Source organism: Chlorocebus sabaeus, chromosome 5 (assembly GCF_047675955.1).
Source record: "Chlorocebus sabaeus isolate Y175 chromosome 5, mChlSab1.0.hap1, whole genome shotgun sequence".
In the NCBI taxonomy this organism is placed as follows: domain Eukaryota; kingdom Metazoa; phylum Chordata; class Mammalia; order Primates; family Cercopithecidae; genus Chlorocebus; species Chlorocebus sabaeus.
In genome coordinates, this window is record NC_132908.1 from 15,329,507 (window position 1) to 15,353,282 (window position 23,776).

The following is a 23,776-nucleotide window of genomic DNA, read 5'->3' on the forward strand; positions in this document are numbered from 1 at the left end:
GAGCCGAGATTGCACCATTACACTCCTGCCTGGGCGACAAGAGTGAAACTCCATCTCAAAAATAAAAATAAAAATAAATTCCAAGCTTCTTATCTTGCCCCCACTCACTGCCTGCCAGCCTCATGGGACCCCTTTCTCTGGCACCCTAAGCTACTTCCCACCTCAGAGCCATTGTACCCGCTGCTCCCTTTGCCTGGAGCGCGCTTTCTCCTGACCTTTATATGACTGGTTCCTTCACATGTTCTTCGGGGAAGCTCAAATGGCACTTCTCAGAGCATCCTATCCATACCTACCATGACCCTCAGTTGGTCTCCATGGCAGAGTCTCATTCCGTCACCCAGGCTGGATTGCCATGACATGATCATAGCTCACTGCAGCCTCGAACTCCTGGTCTCAAGCAATCCACCTGCCTCAGCCTCCAAAAGTGTTGGGATTACAGGCATGAGCCACTGCGCCCATTCTTATTTATAGCACTTATTGCTATTGGATATAGCTTGCTTATTAGCATAATTATTTGCTCTCCATTTATCTTCACTAGCATCTAATCTCCACCAGACTTAGCCTGGCACACAGTGGGTACCGTGTACATGTTTGCTGGATGGATGAGAGGGTAGGTGGGTGAATAAATGAGTGGGTGGGTAGGTAGGTAGGTGTGTGAATGAATGAGTGGATGAATGGATGGAAAGATCAATGAATGGATGAACAGGTGAACAGACAAATGCATAGGTGAGGGAATTGTATTGTTAGGTGGGATAGATGGATGGGTAAGTGAATGGGATGGATAAATGAGTAGGTGGGTGAGTGGATGGGATGGACAGATAAATGAGTGGGTGGGATGGATAAACGAGTGTGTGGTATGGATGAATGGGTGGGATGGATGGATGAATGAGTGGGTAGGATGGATAAATGAGTAGGTGGGTGAATGAATGGGATGGATAAATGAGCGGGTGGGATGGATGGGTGGGTGGGTGGATGATCATCTAGGTGGATGATGGTGGATAAGTAGGGGTGTGGAGATACACAGCAGTATAGAAGAGGAGAAACAGTACAAACTTCAGACTCAGACTGGCCTAGACTTGGGTCCCAGATTTGAGTCCCAGGTTGAGCCCCAGGCTAGCTATGAAAACACAGACAAGTCTCTTAACTCTTTAAGACTTCAGTTTCTTGGCCAGGCACAGTGGCTCACACCTGTAGCCCCTGCACTTTGGGAGGCAGAGGCCAGAGGATCACTTGAGCCCAGGAGTTCGAGACCAACCTGGGCAACATAGCAAAACCCCATCTCTATTAAAAATACAAACACTAGCTGGGCATGGTGGCACACGCTTGCAGTCCCAGCTACTTGAGAGACTGAGGTAGGAGGATTGCTTGAGCCCAGGAGGTCAAGGATGCAGTGAGCTATGATTACATCATTGCAGTCCAGCCTGGGTGAGTGAGAGAGCCACTTTCTCAAAAGCAAAATAAAATACATTTTAAAAGACTTCAGTTTCTTTACGTCTGAAATACAGCTATCATACCTTTTTTTTTTTTTAGTCTGGGAGGCTGGAGATGATATTTAATCTGATAACTGAATGACAAGAAGGAACATAATATAGGAAGTTCAGCATATCATATCTATTTTTTAGGGCGGTTGTGAGGATTAAGAAAATGAAGGTCTAGAATGCTACTGGCACATAGTAGGTGCTCAAGAAAGGTGAGTATGACCCGCCCCACTGCAAGTGCTACATTTGTTGGGAGGACTTGGGCCCCTGGAGGCGGCAGCAGTGGGTGGGGAGGTGTAGGTGAAGCTGGTGGTTACCCTGCCATACTGCGTGCTGTCCTTTCCTGTGGGCCATCCTGCCCTGTCAGGGTCATCTAGAGGAACCTCTGTCTGGGCTTCTGAAGTGGTACAGTCCTTCTCAGGGACTGACTTGATGGACCTGTCATTTAGAGGAAATGAAGACAAAGTCAGTGTCTCTCCCAGTGGTGGGGTGTATGTGCCCAACCCTCAGGCCCACTGACAGCCACTGAGCTCTGGATACCCTCTCTACTCATTCATTCATTCATTCATTCATTCATTCATTCATTCATTCATTTATCTAACAAAATACTGACCAGATATCACACTTCCCTTGTCTCTGTGTGGTACCCAGCTAAATGCCATCTATTATCCCAGGGTCAAGCAAGCCCGTTCTTCTGATGCCAGTTCACAGGATGAACTTAACTTGCCCACCATTGGAACTCTGTTCTCAGAATTTTCTTTTCTTTTTTTTTTTTTTGAGACAGGGTCTTGCTACATTGCCCAGGTTGGTCTCAAACTCCTGAGCTCAAGCAATCCGCCCACCTCAGCCTCCTAAAGTGCTGGGATTACAGGCATGAGCTGCCATGCCCAGCCTGTTCTCAGAATTTTTATTTTGGCTTAAGCTTTGGTACAATTGTTTTGCTCCTACTGTTTAACATCAGATTTGTCAGTCCAACTGGCAGAATATAAATTATGAACAATTCAGATGCTAAAGACTTTTTGAATGTTTTATCTGTGGTTAAGTGGGCTGACTTAACCTCTGCACCTCAGTTTCCTCAGCTGTAAAAATAGGAATATTATCTATCCATCCATCCATTGATCCATTCATCTACATATATGTATATCTACATATACGTGTCTACCTACCTACTATTAAATTAAGTTTAGCGCAAAGCTGCCTCCTTACATATTTTAACTTTGGCCTAAAGGTTTTCCTGTACATAGTGAACTGTAACCTAACTGGACTCAAACAGACTGCAACCTACTCCTATGTCAATCACTGAGTTTCAGCCAATCAAAGGCAGCCAACGGTGCAAACCATGTTCAAATAAAGCAGACGCTGAGCTGTAACCAATCTGGCTGTTTCTGTACCTCACTTCCGTTTTCTGTCCTTCACCTTCCTTTTTCTGTCCATTAATCTTTGACCCCGTGGCTGTTCCAGAGCCTCTCTGGACATATTCTGGTTCAGGGGCTGCCTGATGTGCAGATCATTCTTTGCTCAATTAACATCTTTCAGCCAGGTGCAGTGGCTCACGCCTGTAATCCCAGCACTTTGGGAGGCTGAGGCAGGTGGATCACCTGAGGTCAGGAGTTTGAGACCAGCCTGGACAACACGGCAACACCCTGTCTCTACTAAAAATACAAAAATTAGCTGGGCCTGATGGCATGTGCCTGTAATCCCAGCTACTCAAGAGACTGAGGCATAAGAATCACTTGAACCTGGGAGGCAGGGATTGCAGTGAGCCGAGATTGTACCATTGCACTCCAGCCTGGGCGACAGAGCAAGATTCCGTCTCAAAAAACAACCCCAAAAAACAAAAAGCCTCAGACACATTAAATTTGCTAGAGGTTAATTTGGCACAATCTCGGCACACTGCAACCTCTGCCTCCTGGGTTCAAGCGATTCTCCTGCTTCAGCCTCCTGAGTAGCTGGGACTACAGACACACGCCACCACACCGGCTTTTAAAAAATTTTTAATTTTTTAAAATTTTTTATTTTTAGTAGAGACAGGGTTTCACCATGTTGGCCAGGGTGGTCTCGAACTCCTGACCTCAAGTGATCCACCTGCTTCGGCCTCCCAAAGTGCTGGGATTTACAGGTGTGAGCCACCGTGCCCAGCCTTAATGTGTCTACTGGTTTTCTTTTAACGTGACTAGCTATCCATCTGATCTTACTTCAGACTCTTGTGCGCTGTGAAGATGTTGAGATTGCTCAGTGTGCGTGTGACTGAGAAGTGCCCTTAGGGTGGCTAGCTGGGATGGGGATCAGCCCCTGTGGTCCCCAGGGACGCAGGCCCCTCAAGATCGCTGCCGCCCCCCACCCCTGTATAGCAGGCACTTAAGCTCGGGCCACCTGGTACCAGTGGCCTGTTGTTCTGCTTCCCAAGACCCCTCTCATTAAGAGGGGAGAGTATCAGGCAGCAGGTCCTTCTCCTGCAGACAGCCCCACAATGAGCCCAGCTGTGTCCCGGCTGGAGGGAGCTGAGAGAAGAGGGGACCGCAGGCCTCCTCCTGGCCCCTTGCCCACGTGTTCTGGCCAGCGTCAAGTGATGCTGTGCATACAGACCCAAACCCTGTGCATAGCCAACCGGTCAAAGCATAGGTGACCAGGCCTGGCATGGTGGTTTACAGCTATGGGGAGGAACCAGTCCTGCCCTATTGCAGCACTGCGACAACTCCAGCAAGCTGGCCTCGGCCCACTTGAAGACACCCATCACACTGGAAGGCGTATTGTTCATTCCATGAACTGGCCCTCTGGGGACCTAATCATCTTGGCTAACTGGACCAATTTTGGTAAATTATCCCTCAGCAGGGCACCATGGGGGGACTTCGGCAGGTTCTGTATCCATAATGGTTTTTGTTGTCCCCCTAACTGCCTGAGATGCGGGTGGTTCCTTCATCTACTACTTCAGCTTCAGCCTGTGCCCTTCTGAGTGTAGCACCATGGTGGACTCACCTCTCGGGTCTAAGCTCGGGCCTCCTGCCTGCAGAGGAGCCTCTGGGGTCCTTGGTGCTGGTCCCAGGTTCTGTTTCTGCAAGGTCAAGAGAGTCCTGTCACACAACACGGCCCAGATACCCACTTTGATACCCACTGACTATGTGGCCTTAACTGCTCTGACCATCCATTTCCCCTGATCTGGCTCCTGCCACCTCTCCAGCAACCTCTCTCAACACCCCACTCTGAGTTCTTCCAGGAACATCCTTCAGGCATTCACTCACATTCGTTTCTTCAATCAGTGAATATAACTGAGCACCTGCTATCAACTTAAGGTTGGAAAAAACAGCATTTAACACTGTACAAAGTCAAGTTATCTCTGTTTCTCCCAACAGCTTTGCTCAGGCAGTTCCTTGTGTCTGGAATGCTCTTTTCTGGTTCTCACCTACCCTCAGGTTCCATCTCCCCTAGGAAGGACATCTCCCCACCACTATCCCCCAGGTGTGGTGAGTCACTGAAAGCAGATCTGTAGTAGTTTAACCACAGGCCAGTAAGCAAGAAATAACTGCTACTGTAAGCTGCTAAGATTTGGGGGGCTATTTGTTACACAGCATGATCACAGCAAAAGCTAACCAATACAAGCAGGCAAGTTCTATCTTCGAGCTTCAGGACTGTGACACTGTGAATCAACACTTAAGGTTTTTACCAGGGTGGGCCAGTGCTAAGCAGATGTTCTCAGAAGAAGAAAGCCTGAGATTGACAGAGACCTGGGTGTGAGTCCTTGCTTTGTCATGAAGGGATAGTATAAAGTGTAATGATTAAAAAACACATTCTCTGGAATCAAGTTGCTTGGGTTCAAATCCCAGTGCTGCCACTTATAAGCCTTGTAACCTGGGACTGGTTCCTTAACTTCTGGGCCTCAGTTTCCTCATCTGTGAAATGGAAATGATTCTAGTACCAGCCTCACAGGGGCATTATGTTGATTAAATGAGCTAACGTATGTGATGTGCTGTTGGTTGCTACTTTTCAGTCATTGCAGGTGAGCTTGGCTTGGCAACTTTACTTCCAGAAACTTGTCATGTATCCAGCACATTCTATGTTCTTTGGATTATTAGAAACTCTAGCTAGCATGGTGTAGCTTTCTAGGCATCAAAGTCCTTCTTGGGCTGTCTCCATAGCAACTGCAAGCATAGACTCCAGAGTTGGACACATTTGAGTTCTAATCTTGTGACCTTGGGCAAGTGATTTCACTCTCTTTGCCTCAGTTGGCTCATCTGTAAAACGACAGCAATAACTTCACATGCCTCTGGGGGTACTATGAGCATCAAATGAAATAGTGTATTTTTACAGAAGTACTGAGCACACCCCCCGGCTCATAGATGGTGTTATTGGCTATTCCTGGAGAGAGGTGACCTACTGGGAGAGCTGTCTGCTTCCAGGCCTAGGCCCGCAGGGAGAGTATGACCAGAGCACTCCATTCATGCCAGTAGGACCCTTTGAGCCTTTTTCCCCAAGGATGGCAGGAGCCAGGCATGGAGAATCAGCAAAGCCCACCTAGTACCTCCTTCTCCTGTATCTCCTGGCTGTCTGGCTTGATCCAGAAGACCCATGAGGGCCCCCTTCCTCTGCAGAAGCTCCTGGTAGGAACCCATCTCTGCGATGGCCCCATCTGCCAGCACCACAATCCAGTCAGCCTGGGGCAGGATGTGGAGTGCGTGGGTCACGAGAATCCGTGTCTGGGCAGGGAAGGGGTAGAAGTTACACACATGTGGCTAGGCACAGTGGCTCATACCTGTAATCCCGACACTTTGGGAAGCCAAAGCAGGTGGATCACTTTAGGCCAGGAGTTCGAGACCAGCCTGGTTGACATGCCTAAGCCCTGTCTCTACTAAAAATACAAAAATTAGCTAGGTATGGTGGTGTACACCTGTATTCCCAGCTACTTTGGAGGCTGAGGCAAGAGAAGCACTTGAACCTGGGAGGTGGAGGTTGCAGTGAGGTGAGATTGGACCACTGCACTCCATCCTGGGTGACAGAGCAAGACTCTGTCAAGAAAGGAAAGAAAGAAAAGAAAAGGAAAGGAAAGGAAAGGAGAGAGAGAGAGAGAGAGAGAGAGAGAGAGAAAGAAAGAAAGAGAAAGAAAGAAACAGAGAGAAAAAAGAAAGAGAAAGAGAGAAAGAAGGAAGGAAGGGAGGGAGGAAGGGAGGAAGGAAGGAAGGAAGGAAGGAAGGAAGGAAGGAAGGAAGGAAGGAAGGAAGGAAGGAAGGAAGGAAGGAAGGAAGGAAGGACATTACACATATGTGCTTGGCCAGCCTCCTGAGCTGGGGGTTGGGGTGGGGGTGTTGTCCCCAGACTCAGAGTGCGGACAGCTCCCCTTCTTGTGCTCCTGCCACCTTTCTTATAAACAGCATGTCCAAATAGAGAAACAGAGGGGACTCCTTTAGCCTGTGTCTCAAAACAAGAAGACAGGGAGTCCATCTGACCCTGGCCAGTCATCCAAGGCAAAGTTGTAGTAGTTAAACCACAGATCCATGAGCAAGAAACCCCTGCTGTTGTAAGCTGCTGGGATCTGGGGGTTGTTTGTTACACAGCATTGTCACAGCAAAAGCTGACCAAGACGAAGAGGAAAATTGGACTCAGGTGGAAGGGGGAGGTGAGATAAATTCGGGTTAGGACTGGATGCTAAGGGCTCCCTCTGCCTTTGCCTTGTGCCCTCGGATACATGTTCCCAAACTTACTGTTCCCTGGAGTAGCCCACCAGGTCCGATGACCTGGTTGAAGACATGCTGGCCAACGTGGGCATCCAGGGCTGCCAGGGGGTCATCCAGCAGGTATACAGCTGCCTTTCTGTACACAGCCCGGGCCAGGCTCAGCCGCTGCTTCTGGCCTCCAGAGAGATTCATGCCCTGTGGCCACAAAAGGAACAGTGGCCTGAGTCAGCATCTATAGGGTGAAACTGGGGTGCCCAGGCTGGCGCAGGTCAGGGCACACCTGCCCGTCAGGGTGAGGTGCAGCTCCACATGCCTATTACCTGGGGACACGGCCAGCATCAAAGGCACTCGCTCTCAAGCCGACAATGCCTCCATCCTTACCTGACCTCACTTCTCCCCTTCCCCGGCATGCTTCCTGGAGGAGTTACCCACACTTCCCAATCCACTCTGTCTCCTCCTTCTCACTCCCTGTATCCCTTTGAGTCCAACTTCTGTTTCCCCGTCTCCATTGAGACCACCTTCACTGAGGACACCATTCATTTCCCTATTCCCTCATCCAGTGGTAGCTTTTCAGTCCTACTTTTTTATTTTAAATTTTAATTGTTCTATTTAAGCTTTTATTGATATGTAATAGTTGAAACTCTTTGAGGGGCACAAGTGATATTTTGATACCTGTAGGACAGTGGTCCCCACCCTTTTTGGCACCAGGGACTGATTTTGTAGAAGACAATTTTACCATGGACCTGGGGGCAGGGGGATGGTCTGGGGGATGGTTTCAGGGTGATTCAAGCACATTACATTTACTGTGCACTTTACTTCTATTATTATTATTACTATTATTATTTTCAAGATGGAGTTTGCTCTTGTCACACAGGCTAGAGTGTAATGGCGTGATCTTGGCTCACTGCAACCCCTGCCTCCTGGGTTCAAGCGATTCTCCTGCCTCAGCCTCCTGAGTAGCTGGAATTACAGGCACCCACCACCATGCCTGGCTAGTTTCTGTATTTTTAGTAGGGACGGGATTTCACCATGTTGGCCAGGCTGGTCTCCAACTCCTGATCTCAGGTTATCCACTATGCCTCGGCCTCCCAAAGTGCTAGGATTACAGGCATGAGCCAGTGCGCCCAGCCTACTTGTATTATTATTACATTGTAATGTATAATGAAATACACAACTCACCATCATGTAGAATCAGTGGGAGCCCTGAGCTTATTTTCCTGAAACTAGATGGTCCCTTCTGGGGGTGATGGGAGGCAGTGATGGATCATCAAGTATTAGATTCTCATAAGGAGCACGCAGCCTAGATCCCTCACATGTGCAGGTTACAGTAGGGTTTGCACTCCTGTGAGAATCTAATGTTGCCACTGATCTAACAGGAGGCAGAGCTCAGGCGGTGATGCGAACAATAAGGAGTGGCTGTAAATACAGGTGAAACCTCATTTGCCTGCCCTCTGTCCACCTCCTGCTGTGCTGCCTGCCCAGTTCCTAACAGGCCACAGACTGGTGCTGATCCATGGCCAGGCGGATTGGGGACCCCTGCTGTAGACAATATGTAATGGTCAAATCAAGGTAACTGAAATCGTCATCACCTCAAATATTTATCTTTTGTATTGTGAACACAACAATCCTTCTCTTCTAGCTATCTTGAAATACACAAATAAATGATCATTAACTATAATTTCCCATGTGCACTATGGATTACTATAACTTATTCATTCTATCTAGGTCTTCTTGTCTTTCATTCATTTTTTAAAAAATTATTTTTATTTATTTTTGAGACGGAGTTCCACTCTGTCGCCCAGGCTGGAGTGCAATGGCTTGACCTCAGCTCGCTGCAACTTCCACCTCCTGGGTTCAAGTGATTCTCCTACCTCAGCCTCCCAAGTAGCTGAGATTACAGATGTGCCACCATGCCTGGCTAATTTTCGTACTTTTAGTAGAGACAGGGTTTCACCATGTTGGCCAGGCTGGTCTCGAACTCTTGACCTCAAGCAATCCACCCGCCTCGGCCTCCCAAAGTGCTGGGATTACAGGCATAAGCCACTGCACCCAGCCATTCATTCATTCTTATATTCATTCATTCCACTAATAACTACTGCCTGGTTATCATATACCCAGTAGGGTTCTAGGTTCTGGAGAAACAGCAGTGAGCAAAACAAAGTTGCTGCTCTCTTAATGGATCCATCATTCTAATGAAGGGGGGAGAGACAGGCAATCCGTAAACAAGTAACATCAGATAGAAAGTGCTATGAGGAATAAATACTAAAGCAGGTGGAGCTAGATGTGGTGGCTCACGCCTGTAATCCCAGCACTTTGGGAGGCTGAGGTAGGTGGATCCCTTGAGGTTAGGAGTTCGAGACCAGCCTGGCCAACATGGTGAAACCCCATCTCTACTAAAAGTACAAAAAAAAAAAAAAAAAAAAAATTAGCCAGGCATGGTGGCACATGCCTGTAATCCTAGCTACTCATGAGGCTGAGGTGCGAGGATTGCTTGAACTCAGGAGGTGGAGGGTGCAGTGAACTGAGATTGCGCCACTGCACTCCAGCCTGGGCAACAGAGTGAGACTCCATCTCAGGAAAAAAAAAAAAAAAAGGAAAAAGCAGGTGCAGGTGTAGGGTACACTAGCATTAGCAGGGTTGCTGTGGTGGTAGATAAGGTAGTCAGAAAAGGCCTCTCTGTGAAGGTGATAGAAGAGAGGGATGAACCCTGGGAACACCTGGGAAGAGCTTTCCAGCAGAGGGAACAGCAGGTGCAAAGGCCCTGGGGTCAGGAAATATCACAGAGACTCAGGTGGCTGGAGTAAAGTTGGGAGATGATGATGGAAGATGGGGCTAATGGATACCAGAGCCAGGTCACAGGGACCTCGCTAGAGATGATCACGACTTGGGCTTTGACTGTGAGGTAAATGGGGAGATCACCTGAGGTCCGGAGTTCGAGACCAGCCTGGCCAACATGGTGAAACCCTGTCTCTACTACAGATACAAAAATTAGCCAGGTGTGGCGGCATACACCTGTAATCCCAGCTACTCAGTAGGCTGAGGTGCGAGAATTGCTTGAACGTGGAGGTGGAGTTGCAGTGAGCCGAGACTGCAGCACTGCACTCTAGCCTGTGCAACAGAGCGAGACTCCAACTCCAAAACAAAACAAGACAAAACACCACAAGTGGTGGGCTGGATTTGGCTGGGGGTCACAGTTTGCCAACCCCTGCCCAATCCATAGCTCCAGATGCATATATCCTGTTTCTTGGACTTCTTTGTCCAGGTCCTTTGGTGAGGCCCAGAGAGGGGAAGCAGTTAGACCAACGTCACCCAGCAAGGCAGGGCCGAGTAAGACAGGAGTCTAGGTCTTCTCCCTCTCAGCTGTCAGAGAGCCCCTCACCACCGATCCCTGGCACAATTCCCTGCCTCTCTCTTTGTGTCTATTTCTACTTATCGATTCATGATTATGTATTGAGCCCTACTATGTGCTTGATCCTGAGCTGAGCCCTTTTTCTCCCCCACTTCCCTGACCGCTCCCCCCATTTCTCCATCATACTGCCCACGAGGAGTCAGGAACCCAAATGACCCCCAACTGCAATGTTTCCCTGTCACAAAAAGACCCCGAAACTCTCACCTGCTCCCCGATTGAAGTGTGGACTCCCTCGGGGAAGCTGTCCACATCCGGCCGCAGGGCGCAGGCTTCCAGAACTCTCTCCAGCCAGGCTGGCTCCAGCTCCTGCCCGAAGCACACATTCTCCACCACGGAGGCGTTCTGCACCCAGGCCTCCTGGGGCACGTAGGCCACAGCACCCTAAAACACAACTTACTTTGGTCACAGGAGGATGATGGGGACAGAGGTGGGATAGGTTTTGAGGAGCGGCGGGAGCTGGGCTCTCGGTGGTGGGTGGGAGGTGGAGAGAATCGGTGAAAATGAGCTTGGCTGGAATGGGGAGGGATGGGAAGGCAGCAAGGAAGGGGGACTTTCAGGACGGGGACATCCTAGCAGACAGGTGGGGGGTGGCCTCACCTTGATGCTCATGAATCCGTCTACCTTTGACAGCTCCCCAAGGAGGGCGGACAGCAGGGAGGACTTCCCTGCCCCCACTGGACCGACAACAGCCAGCAGACAGCCCTGGGGCACGGTGAGGTTTATTCTGGCCACACAAGAGGGGAGACATGACATGACCTTGGTTAGGGTTCGACCCGCCTCTGTGAGGAAGGATGAGGCCCAGATGGAGCCGGGATTTCCTGCTCTGAGAGTCTCCAAGAGGACCTGTGGGGACCGTTCCTTTTCCCAGTCCTTGTCTAGCTATTCGAGCAACCATCCTGTGCACATCTCTGCATGTACACACGCACACACGCACACAAAGCGTGCACACATGCATGCACATTTGCACACTCAGACAAGCATGCTAGCGTGCACAGCAACACACACAATGTGGGCACACATCCACACACACACACACAAGTCTATGCACATACCCAATCAATCCATGCTCACACACATACAGGTGTGCACACATGCACACCATGCACACACAGGCACACCATGCACACACATGCACACCATGCACACACACGCCTGCATGTCAACCCACATTCAAACACACACAGAATTGACTATAGCCTGAGGGTTTCACCAGCCTGGCCTCCTGCTTTGGCTGTTGTAATAAATAGGCTCTTCCCTGCCTCCCTCCCCTTGCTCTTGGTCCCACCCCACTCCTGTCCGTGTCCGCAGCCCATCCTCCACCCAGTGACCAGAGGGACCTGTTAAAACCCAAGTCAGATCATGGCACTTCCCAGCTAAACCCGCCGGCACTCCCATTTCACTGAGGGTCAAGGCCAAAGTCCTGACAATCATGAACGACGTCTCCCACCTCCTGCCGCTCTGTGCCTCAGCTGCTCGGCCTAGACCATGCTGATCTCCTTGCTGTTTCTTGGACACAGTAGGTCAGTGGTTCTCACCTGGGGGTGACTGCATCCCTCAGAAGTCATTTGGCAAGATCTAGAGATATTTTTGGATGTCACAACTGGTAGAGGGTGCTGCTGGCATCTAGTGGGTAGAGACTGGGGGTCTGCTAAATATCCCACAATGCACAGGACAGCCCCCAGCAAAGAAGTTTCAGCCCAAAGTATCAACCGTGCTGAGGCTGAGAAATCCAGGTCCAGGCACACTCCTGCCCCAGGACCTTTGCAAACACCATTCCCTCCACCTAGAAGGCTCTTCTCCCAGGCCAGGCACAGTGGCTCATGCTTGTAATCCTAGTCCTTTGGGAACTGAGGCAGGTGGATCACTTGAGGTCAGGAGTTGGAGACCAGCCTGACCAACATGGTAAAACCCATCTCTACTAAAAATACAAAAATTAGCTGGGTGTGGTAGCATGCGCCTGTAATCCCAGCTACTCGGGAGGCTGAGGCAGGAGAATTGCTTGAACCCGGAAGGTGGAGGTTGCAGTGAACCGAGATCATGCCATTGCGCTCCAGCCTGTGTGACAGAGCAAGACTCTGTTTCAAAAAAAAAAAAAAAAAAAAAAAGACAGCTCTTCTCCCAGACACTCCTTCCTTATGATCTCGGCTTGAATGCCAAGCCTTCCCTCACCAGACATGGCATCGTGCTCTGTCCCCTTGCTCTGGCTTCCTGTTTGGGCCTCACCTCTATCAGCATGTCACCCCAAGAGAGCAGGGTCCTTGTCTGTTTCCTTCACCCTATCCCCAATACCTAGAACAGAGCGCAGCTGATAGGTAGCGCTCTACCGATGAAGGGAGTGAATGACAACCAATATGAACACTGCCCAGGGCATATTCCTTCCTTCTCAGGGAGTTTCAGGGCTGGCTGAGACTTTTAGCCACACAGACCAAGCCATGAGTTGGGGGCTGTAGGTGATCATGGCCTCAGACTGATATAGAAGGCATAGAAGTGAGCACAGTTGATGGGGCTGAACCTTGGGGCTCCTCTTGGCCAGCCCTCCCATGGCATCGTCTTGGTCAGCCTGGGAGCAGAGGGGTGTCTCCCCATGATAGGGGAGATTCAGATGCACTGGTCCCCATCTGCAGGAGATACTGGTCTATGCTGTGCAGGTCCCCACCTGCAGGAGGTATAGATGCACCCTGGGAACCTCCCTGGCAGAGCCCCAGCCCAGCCTAACCCACCCTCCAGTCCCAGGCTGGAAACCTGCACCACCTCTCAGGTGGGAGGCGGCAGGAGCCCCACGCATCTTCTCCCTGAAATCATGAGGCCGGTTACCACGGGTGTCGTTCTGTACCTGTGGAGGCAGGGAGGGCTCTCCTGGGACCAAGTGAAGGTGGCATTGCGTATGGTGATGCAATCCTTCCCAGCAGCTGCGGGGCACAAGAGGCCAGTTAAAGGAGACCCCTGACCTGGCTGGCCTCTGCGTCGGAGAGGCCCCCAGGCACTACCCCCGCCAGGGGCAGAGGCTGCAGGAAGAAATCTCTCCCACCGAACAAATTTTCCTGCTACTCACTGACTTGTGTGTGACCCTGCAGGGTTCTTGTTCTCTCCGTGTCCCATGGCTATATAATGCAGGGGGAGGCAAACTGTGGCCCGGAGACCAAATCCTGCCTGCTGCCTATTCTTATGAATAAAGTTTTATTGGAACACAGCCACATCCATTCATTTCTATATTTCATGCTTTGAGTAATTGTGACAGAGACTGTGTGACCCCCAAGCCTAAAATATGCACAATCTGGTCATTGATGGAAAAAGTTAATGGACTTCTGACATAAATTATCATCGAACCCCAGCCTTCCCAGAGTGAAGGGGGTGTTATCAATTTCACTGTGGCCGGCACAGTATCTCATGCCTGTAATCCCAGCACTTTGGGAAGCAGAGGTCGGGGGGATCACTTGAGGTCAGGAGTTCAAGACCAGCCTGGCCAACATAGCAAAACCCTGTCTCTAGCAAAAAATACAAAAATTAGCCAGGCGTGGTGGCGGGCACCTGTAATCACAGCTACTTGAGAGGCTGAGGCAGGAGAATCACTTGAACCCAGGAGGCGGAGGTTGCAGTGAGCTGAGATCGCGCCACTGCACTCCAGCCTGGATGACAGAGCGAGACTCCGTCTCAAAAAAAAAAAAAAAAAAAAAAAAAATTATGATGATGATGATGATTTCACTGTGACAACAAGTATAATTAGATTAGTGGTTCTTGATCCTTAACACATAGTTAGAATCGCCTGAAAGATTTTCTAAAAATCAAAGCTCTCATGGCTTAGCCCAGATCAATTAAATCCATCCTCACAATTAGCTGCTACGATGATTAACATGCCCATTTTGGAGATGGGAACACTGAGGCTCAGAGAGACGATCTACTTGTCAGGATCACCCAGCTAGTCAGTGCTGGGGCTGGGATTTGGACCTGGGCAGGTCAATGCCACAGGCTAGGCTTCTAACCACGGTGTGGGTGTTTTCCAGGTACACAGTTTGCCCAGGTTTTCCAGTACAAGGGGGAGGGTGGCATGGCCCATGGGATAACAAAAGGATGGGGTGGAGGGGGAAGCCCGGGTAACTTGAGCTTGGTGAGTCTCATCGTGCAATGGTGCTTGAAATGTTGCTATTTTCTAGCTTGATCAGAATGTTGCCGTGCTTATCACCTTGGACTTTCTGCATGAGGACACGGACCTGGTCTGTTACAGCAGGAGTCCCCAACCCCCAGCCACAGACTGGTACCAGTCTGCAGCCTCTTAGGAACTGGACCATACAGCAGGAGGTGAGTGCAGGGCAGGTGAGCAGAGTGTCATCTGTGTTTACAGCCACGCCCCGTCACTCCCATCACCGCCGGAGCTCCACCTCCTGCCAAATCAGCGGCAGCAATAGCTTCTCATAGGAGCATGAACACTTGCGAACTGTGCATGCGAGGAATCTGGGTTGCGTGTTCCTTATGAGAATCTAATACCTGATGATCTCGCGCTGTCTCCCATCACCCCCAGATAGGGCCATCTGGTTGCAGGAAAACAAGCTCAGGGCTCCCACTGATTCTACATTATGGTGAGTTGTATAATTATTTCATTTTCTATTATAATGTAATAATAATAAAGTGTACAATTGGAATGTGTTTGAATCATCCCCAAACCACGCGCCTCACCCTGGTCCATGGAAAAACTGCCTTCCACAAAACCCGTCCCTGGTGCCAAAAAGCTTGGAGACCACTGTGTTAGAGTGTTCCCTGTTGTATACCCAGGATGGCACCAAGTGGGTGCTCGATGAGTGGTCGCTGAACGGCTAGCAGAAAGAACAGAAGCACGGTGCCTGTTTCCAAGTGACACGCAGATGGTGTGATCTGCACGTGCCATCCATTGCGCGCAGCCCCCATCTCCCCCCATGCTGATGCTGGCTTGCCATTATGGGCTGGGGCAGCCCCCACCCCCCATCCCTCCCACACCTCTCCTGCCAGACTCAGCACTCACAGCTTCCAGAGGAACTTGAGTCCACGGCACCAGGGTCAACTTCTTCCAGGCAGAGGAAGGTGACCAGGCGGTCAAAGGACACCCGGGCCTAGGAAAACCGAAGCCCCAGGTCAACCAGCAAGAAGAGCAAAGAACTCGGGCTTTGGGTGTCGGTATCTCAAGATGTGTGGTAACAGTTTCCTGTCTACCAAGCTCTCTGCACATAAGCTCTGTGCACAGGAGGCGTGAGGACAAAGCTTTCCAGTTCATGGCAAACGATGCAACCCCAGTGGTGACCTTGATGGTGGCCATCTCCCACCTCCTCGCTCCTACTAATCAGTGACACTGGAACAAGCCAGCTGCCATTCTGCAGACAAGATCTGGGAAAAGGATGGTAGCTTTTCCAATAAGATTATCAGTCATTATGTGGAACAATTTCAAATGTTGTCCACCTGGGGGCGCTCTCTCAGTCACAAACCCATCTTTGGGGAAGAAAGAGACCAGTCATTAAAATAGAGATTCAGTCAGGTGCAGGGGCTCATGCCTGTAATCCCAGCACTTTGGGAGGCCAAGTGCAGGAGGATCACTTCAGGCCAGGAGTTCAAGACCTGGGGAACATAGCAAGACTTGTCTCTACAAAAAATTTAAAAATGAGCCGTATGCGGTGGCCCATGCCTGTAGTCCCAGCTACTCAGGAGGCTGGGAGGTGGAAGGATCACCTGAGTCCAGCAGTTTGAGAATGCAGTGAGCTGAGATCGCACCACTGTACTCCAGCCTGGGTGACAGAGTGAGACCCGGTCTCAACAAACAAACAAACAAACAAACAAACAAACAAATAAGGCTGGACGCAGTGGCTCATTGTAATCACAGCACTTTGGGAGGCCAAGGTGGGCAGATCACCTGAGTTCAGCAGTTCAAGACCAGCCTGGCCAACATAGTGAAACCTCATCTCTACTAAAAATATATATATATAAAAAAATTAGCTGGGCATGGTGGCATGCACCTGTAGTCCCAGCTACTTGGTTGACTGAGGCAGGAGAATCACTTGAACCTGGAAAGTGAAGGTTTCAGTGAGCCGAGATCATGTCACTGCACTCTAGCCTGGGTGACAGAGTGAGACCCCATTTCAAACAGACAAGTAAATAAATAAATAAAATAAGAAACAGAGATGGCTCAGGTATGCCGCCATTTCTTGTTTTCATTGTGCTGAAACGACTAGAGATAGCAAAGGAAGAGAAACAAAATTGCCTTGTATAAAAAAGGGAGCTGACATGATTGCTTGTTTGTGGAATTGCCCAGCAGATGGATGAGTCTGCACGTTCTGAGGGTGTTTGTGGAGAGGTCTGCACGTTGCCCTCCAAAGGCTGACCCCTTCCAGAAGTATTTGCTGTACTTTCTGCCCACCTCTGTTCTTGCCCCTACTTGCCTCTTTTCCAGCTGCACACCATCCGTCCCCTCCCACTCTGTCTTCCCTCTCCTCTGCAAATGGCAGGCGTACGGAAGCTGGAGCCAGGTGTAGCCCATGCACTCTCCAGGATGGCTCCAGCCCTTGCACCCACCTCACCTGGACGAGGGAGTGGATGGAGAAGGGCAGGAACGCCTGGGCCTTGTTGAGGATGTTGAGAACCGTGAGAGTCACAAAGGCTTTCTCTGCATCCATAGCATTCTCGGCCACCAGAGTGTGGACAGCAAACACCACCAGTGCGACCTGGGGGGCCGGGGTGGGGGAACACGTGGGGCCACAGTGAGACACGCAAGCATGGATACGGCAGCCCAGGCAAGCTGTGGTGCCTGCAGCGTCCATGTGGCCCACCTGCCATGCCTGCCATGTGCTTCCCTCCATAGATCCCACTCCCAATGCTGCTAACACACGTCCTCTCCTCAGTCATAAGCTACGCAAGGTCTTTCCAAAGACACAGTGCATTGCTAAAGGCGATGAGTGTGCAGCCCCGTGGCTCTAGGCATCACTAGAGCCTAGGGGACAACCTAATGCCTCTAGGTTCCAGGCACTGGGGGACAGCAGAGATTCTGATCTTGGCAGCACTGTTGTTATTCTAGACATGGTGGAACTTGTGATTCTAGAGTCCCTTGGAAGATGACTCTACAGTTGCAGCAGGAGCAGTACTTGAGGGCTCTAACTGTCGGTGCCATTTGTAGTCCTTTTTTTTTGAGATGAACTCTTGCTCTGTGGCCCAGGCTGGAGTGCAGTGGCATGATCTTGGCTCACTGCAACCTCTGCCTCCCGAGTTCAAGTGATTCTCCTGCCTCAGCCTCCCAGGTAGCTGGGATTACAGGCGCCCACCACCGCAACCGGCTAATTTTTGTATTTTTAGTAGAGACAGGGTTTCGCCATGTTGGCCAGGCTGGTCTCGAACTCCTGACCTCAGGTGATCCACCCACCTCGGCCTCCCAAAGTATTGGGATGACAGGCATGAGCCACTGTGCCTAGCCTGTGTATCAAAATTTTTAAAGTTGTGGTTTAGGAAGGTTGTTCTGACAGCAATCTGAAATAAATTACAGAATGGCAGGACAAGGATCATGTCCAGTGACAGGGTGGCTATGGACATCTGCTGGCCAGCATCAGGGAAGACACTCAGACCCAGGATTCTAACTCTGCCGCCCCTCCTGCACCCTCCTCCCCACATCGGTAGAAGCCTGCAATTCTCTCTGAGAGTTCAGCAGACTTTATCAGCCACTGCCACCTTTGCTAGAATAATGTGATTAATTCGTTCTTGCAGAAGACAGCAGGGACCCTGAGAGAACAGGATCCAGAATGAGTGGGTTTTGACGGACAGGGTGGTAGGATCTGGGGAGCTCCACCTACCTCACCCTGCCCCCACCCCCGCACTCCTTCCCCAGTGCTGCTTAGCATAGAGACTAGAGTGACGTCACCAGAAATGTAGACACTTGGAAGGACACCAGCGACACAGAGAAAAGGAGGCCGGAGGTCCGCAAGGCGCCCAGCTCCTGGCCTCGGATGCCCAGGACTCTGTCCAGAAAGGCTCCCTCCCAGCCATGGAACTTGATGGTCTTCGAGTTCCTGAGGATGGAGCTGGTGAGCCGTGCCCGCAAGTCCTTCTGCCTCATTTGCTCTTCCTGGGATCAGAGGGAAAAAGAGAGATGAAGACAGGAACAGATGAGAATTGTTCCCCGCACCCTGCCAGCCACCCTTCGGCAAATCCCATTCACCTTGCCAAGCTGTGTCCCAAACCTGTCTGCCTCTCAGCGTCTCAGTCCCTCAGTCCTGGTCCAACCACCATCATCCTGTACCTGGACTTCTGCAGGATCTGCCCCGGGACAATGCACCCCACGGAGGAAGCCTCTGATGCCCGGAGAACAGAGGCAGCCTGAGCCCACCCGGGTATGGCACTGTCAGGAAGGCTACCTGGAGGTGGCTGATGCCCAAGTTACGTCTTTTTTTTAACCTTTTACATTTTTTGTGGAGTTGGGGTCTCACTGTGTTGCCCAGGCTGGCCTCGAGCTCCTGGGCTCAAGTGATCCTCTGCCCTCAGCCTCCTAAAGTGCTGGGATTACAGCCTGAGCTACATCTTAAATGACCAGGAGGTGAGTGCTGAGCAGGCAGAGGATGGGGGGATGGAGCTGGAGAGGGAGGGAAGGGGTTTGAGAAAGGGGGGGCAGCAAAAACTCAGGCACAGGGAATAGCATGACTCAGAGGACACTCAATGTGGCCAGAGGAGCCTGTGAGCAGGGTCACTTGGCACTTTGCAGTCAGGCAGAGGAATTCAGGATCCCCTGTGCTTCACCATGGGGCTGGGGGCGAGGTTATCATCAGAGGAGCAGCTGCCTGGAGAAGGTTTTTCTTTTTGAGACAGAGTCTCGCCCTGTCGCCCAGGCTGGAGAGAAGTGGCGCGATCTTGGCTCACTGTAACCTCCACCTCCTGGGTTCAAGCGATTCTCCTGCCTGAGCCTCCTGAGTAGCTGGGATTATAGGCGCACGTCACCACACCTGGCTAATTTTTGTATTTTTTAGTGGAGACAGGGTTATGCCATGCTGGCCAGGCTGGTTTTGAACTCCTGACCTCAGGTGATCTGCCCGCCTTGGCCTCCCAAAGTGTTGGGATTACAGGTGTGAGCCACCGTGCCCAGCCTAGAGTGTTTCAGAGGAGGCCACGCAGGAAGATGGAGAAACAGCCCAGGTGACAGACAGACGTTGGGACAGCTGGGCCAAGAGAGGAAATAAGTTCCTTCCCTCCATCCCCCATCCCTCCGTCTCTCTTTTCCGCCTTTCTTTCCTTTCTTCCCTCTCTCCTTTCTTCTTCTTTTGTTCCCTTTCTTCCTTCTCTCTTTCCTTTTCTTTCCTTCCCTCCCTCCCCCTTTCTTCCTTCTCTCCCTCATTCCTTCTCTTCCTCCCTCAATTCTTTCCTTCCCTCCTTCCCTCTGTCCTTCCTCCCCTTTCCTATCTTTCCTTTCTTCCCTTCTTTTCTCTCCTTCCCCTCCCTCCTTCCTCCCCTCCTTTCCTTCTTCCCTTCCTCTCTCCTCCCCTTCTTCCCTCCTTCCTTTCTTCCATAGTTCACAAACACAGTAAGTATTGAGAACCTTCTGCCTGCCAAGCACTAACTAGATGCTGAGTCTGCCACAGAGAGTGGCCTGTGCTGTTGCGAAGCTTCCAGTCTAAGGAGAACAAGGTAATCAACCCCTGCCAGGTGATTCCTGCGGGGCCCTGTAGGATGTGGGAAGTGCTGTGCGGGGGGAAAAAAAGCAAAAATGAACCCAGGGCAGGCACAGGAGAGGCTGCTGCTGGGAGGAGAGGGACGGACGTGCTGTTTCCTGGCCGGAGGGTGGCGAGGGAGTTGACGGAGGGTCTTCGGGAGGGAGGGTGATCCAGGCAGAGGGAACAGCTAAAGCGAAGGCCTGGAGGGATGTGTGAAATCGGGCAGGTTTGAGGACGGGGGATGTGGGGGAGAAGGCAGGGAAGGGAGGGAGACGGGTGGAAGGTGAGGTTGGAAGCCATGAGGCCAGTTCAGGGTGGGCCTGGTGGGCCGCTGTGGGTTTTTGGCTCAGTCTGAGGAAAATGGGGCCGCTGTGGGTCTGAGTAGAGGAGGGGTGCGACGTATTTGGTTTGCACAGGTCTGCTGTGGCTGGGAGTGGAGAGAGGCTGAGGGCAGAAGCGGGGAGTGCGCCAGGGGCTTGCTGCTATGACCTGGGTTAGAGACCATGGGGTTTGCAGAGCCTGCGCTGGGAAGGGTGACATTCTGGATGCATTTGGAAGGTGACGCCAAGCAAATCTGTTGACAGATGGGATGTGAGAGTAAAAGGCATTGAACTGACCCAGGGCCTGTGACCTGAACACTAGAGGGACGGCGCCACTGTCCATTGAGATGGTGACGGGAGGGGTGCAGGTCTGCGTGATGGGCAGCTCACAGACGACAAGAACAAAGCCAGACACGTGGGCTCGCACTCAACTCTCCCCTCCCCATCTCCCACACCAGGACCTGTGGCTTCCTCCCTGCTTCCTGCCTGGTCCGTCCCTTTCCCCAAAGCCGAACCTGATGGTGGTTCCTCTTCTTGGTGATGAAGAAATTCAGAGGGAGGAGGCTCAGGAAGACAGCGATGGCAGTGAGGGCGGAGGGGCCCAGGAGCTGGGGACAGAGGGGGCAGGATGTCAGGAGATCCCGAGGAGCACAGCTCTCAGAGGCACGTGAACCAGAGCAACTCCATCTTGAATAGGGGCTGGGTAAAATGAGGCTGAGACCTGCTGGGCTGCATTTCCAGACGGTTAAGGCATTCCAAGTCACAGGATGAGACAGGAGGTCGGCACAAGACACAGGTCACAAAGACCTTCCTGATAAAACAGGTTGCAGTAAAGAAGCCGGCCAAATCCCACCAAAAGCAAGATGGCTACGAGAGTGACCTCTGGTTGTCCTCACTGCTGCACTCCCACCAGTGCCATGACAGTTTACCAATGCCATGGCAACATCAGCAAGTTACCTTATATGGTCTAAAAAGGAAAGGCATGAACAATCCACCCCTTGTTGAGCATATCATCAAGAAATAACCATAAAAATGGGCAACCAGCAGCCCTCTGCGCTGCTCTGTCTGTGGAGTAGCCATTCTTTTAAATCTTTACTTCCCTGAAGAACTTGCTTTTGGCCCAGTGTGGTGGATCATGCCTGTAATCCAGCACTTTGGGAGGCCAAGGCGGGCAGATCACCTGAGGTGAGGAGTTCAAGACCAGCCTGGCCAACATGGTGAAACCCCATCTGTACTAAAAATATAAAAATTAGCTGGGTGTGGTGGGCACCTGTGATCCCAGCTACTCAAGAGGCTGAGGCAGGAGAATCGCTTGAACCCGGGAGGCGGAGGTTGCAGTGAGCCATAATCGCGCCACTGCACTCCAGCCTGTGTGCCAGAATGAGACTCCATCTCAAAAAAAAAAAAAAAGAAAGAAAAAGAAAAAAGAAAAAACAAAACAAAAAACTTGCCTTCACTTTATGGACTCGCCCTGAATTCTTTCTTGCACAAGATCCAAAAACCCTCTCATTGGATCTGGATCAGGACCCCTTTCCTGTAACACAACTGCAGATCCCGAAGGTGGTCAGACTTGGGTCTTAAGATGGGGATGTCCGGGAATCTGATAAGGGCAGCCACCAGGTCTCGGGGATCTGGGCTCATGGGGGTCTGCTGTGACAGGAGATGCCTGCTGAAGGTGGGGTCCTTCAATGTCAGGGAGGGGAATGGCCCTCTTACATGACGGGGAGAGGGTTATATTCAAGACAGATCGTGCGCACGCACGAGTGGGACTAGGGGGTGTTCCCAGCCACAACGGTAAAGTTGAGACCTATGGAATCAGGACCTGGTTCAAATCCTGACCCTGACACTTGTGAGTGTGGCCTTGGGGCAAGTCACCTCCTTAAGGTGCAATTCCCTTGTCTGCAAAATGGGAATAGAGTTGTTCTTATTTGGCATTTTCTCTTATTACGTTTAATTGTTTTCCTAATCTTCATTTCACCCCTCATGAGGGTTGTCAGATTTAGCAAATCATCATACAGGATGCCCAGTTACATTTGAAGATGAAGAGTGAAGAAGGTTTTAGTCTAAGTCTCGTGCAGTATTTGGGACATACACTGAGAAGTTCTCCCATTTGTCTGAAACTCATACTTCACTGGATGTCCTGTGTTTTCCCTGGCAACGCTGCTCCCCAACCAAAGTAGTGATTTTGGGATGGTTACCTTCCCCCTCTCAGCTTTGGTTTCTGTATGTGGAAAATGTGGAAGTGGGGCTAGAATAAGTAATTTTTAAGTTGCTGTGACTTTCTGAGATTCCTTCACAGGTTATTTGGACCCATTCTCTCGAGGAACCCCACCCCAACTCCAGTCTGTGTGCCTCAGTTTCCCCTCTCAGTCCTTAGGAACACTATTTACTTTTTTTTTTTTTTTTTTTTTTTTTTGAGATGGAGTCTCACTCTGTGACCCGGGCTGGAGTGCAGTATCGTGATCTTGGCTCACTGCAACCTCCGCTTCCCAAGCGATTCTCCTGTCTCAGCCTCCTGAGTAGCTGGGATTACAGGCGGGTGTCACTCTGCCTGGCTAATTTTTGTATTTTTAGTAGAGATGGGGTTTCACCATGTTGCCCAGGCTGGTCTCAAACTCCTGATCTGAAGTGATCCACCCACCTCAGCCTCCTGAAGTGCTGGGATTACAGGTTTGAGCCACCCTGCCTGGCCTGGGAACACTATTTTCTAACCTTGGGCCAGTTTGTTTCATTTATGCAGCAATGGCGCTACCTAGTGGCTTAGTGGAGAAGTGCCCAGAGGGTAAACAGCAGCCCACAGCAGGGGTTGGAAAAACACTCAAAGGAATGTGAGCGGAAGATGAACATCTCTGTCTGGGGGAAAAATGGTATCATTAAACTGTAGCATCCCCAATGTCCACTCCTCCTTCACCGAGATCTCACGGTGATGTTAGGAACTGTCTACCAAGAGGCAGGAAAAGTAGTATGCAAAGTAACATGCAAAGTAACATGGTGCATTACCTATGGATGTCTTGTTGGTCTCATCTAATTTTTTTTTTTTTACGGAGTCTCGCTTGGTTGCCCAGGCTGTAGTGCAGTGGTGTGATCTTGGCCCACTGCAACCTCCGCCTCCCAGGTTCAAGCGATTCTCCTGCCTCAGCCTCCCTAGTAGCTGGGATTACAGGCACATGCCACCACACCTGGCTAATTTTTGTATTTTCAGTAGAGACGGGGTTTTGCCATGTTGGCCAGGCTGATCTTGAACTCCTGACCTCAAGTG

The 23,776-nt window shown here is 50.8% G+C and overlaps 1 protein-coding gene across 2 annotated transcripts in view; it reads right to left on the reverse strand.

Moving 5' to 3' along the window:
- The window catches only part of ABCC6 (ATP binding cassette subfamily C member 6), a 76,301-nt gene that overhangs the window by 23,690 nt on the left and 28,835 nt on the right, over positions 1–23,776 (reverse strand). For both annotated transcript variants that reach the window (XM_007986569.3, XM_037989817.2), the window contains exons 11-21: positions 21,033–21,125; positions 18,418–18,621; positions 17,090–17,233; positions 15,547–15,634; positions 13,387–13,462; positions 11,151–11,277; positions 10,758–10,934; positions 7,172–7,339; positions 5,995–6,169; positions 4,455–4,530; positions 1,796–1,916 (exon numbers count right to left, since the gene is read on the reverse strand). In XM_007986569.3, coding sequence (XP_007984760.3) covers positions 1,796–1,916; positions 4,455–4,530; positions 5,995–6,169; positions 7,172–7,339; positions 10,758–10,934; positions 11,151–11,277; positions 13,387–13,462; positions 15,547–15,634; positions 17,090–17,233; positions 18,418–18,621; positions 21,033–21,125 — 1,449 coding nt within the window. The remainder of the gene's footprint in view (positions 1–1,795; positions 1,917–4,454; positions 4,531–5,994; positions 6,170–7,171; positions 7,340–10,757; positions 10,935–11,150; positions 11,278–13,386; positions 13,463–15,546; positions 15,635–17,089; positions 17,234–18,417; positions 18,622–21,032; positions 21,126–23,776) is intronic.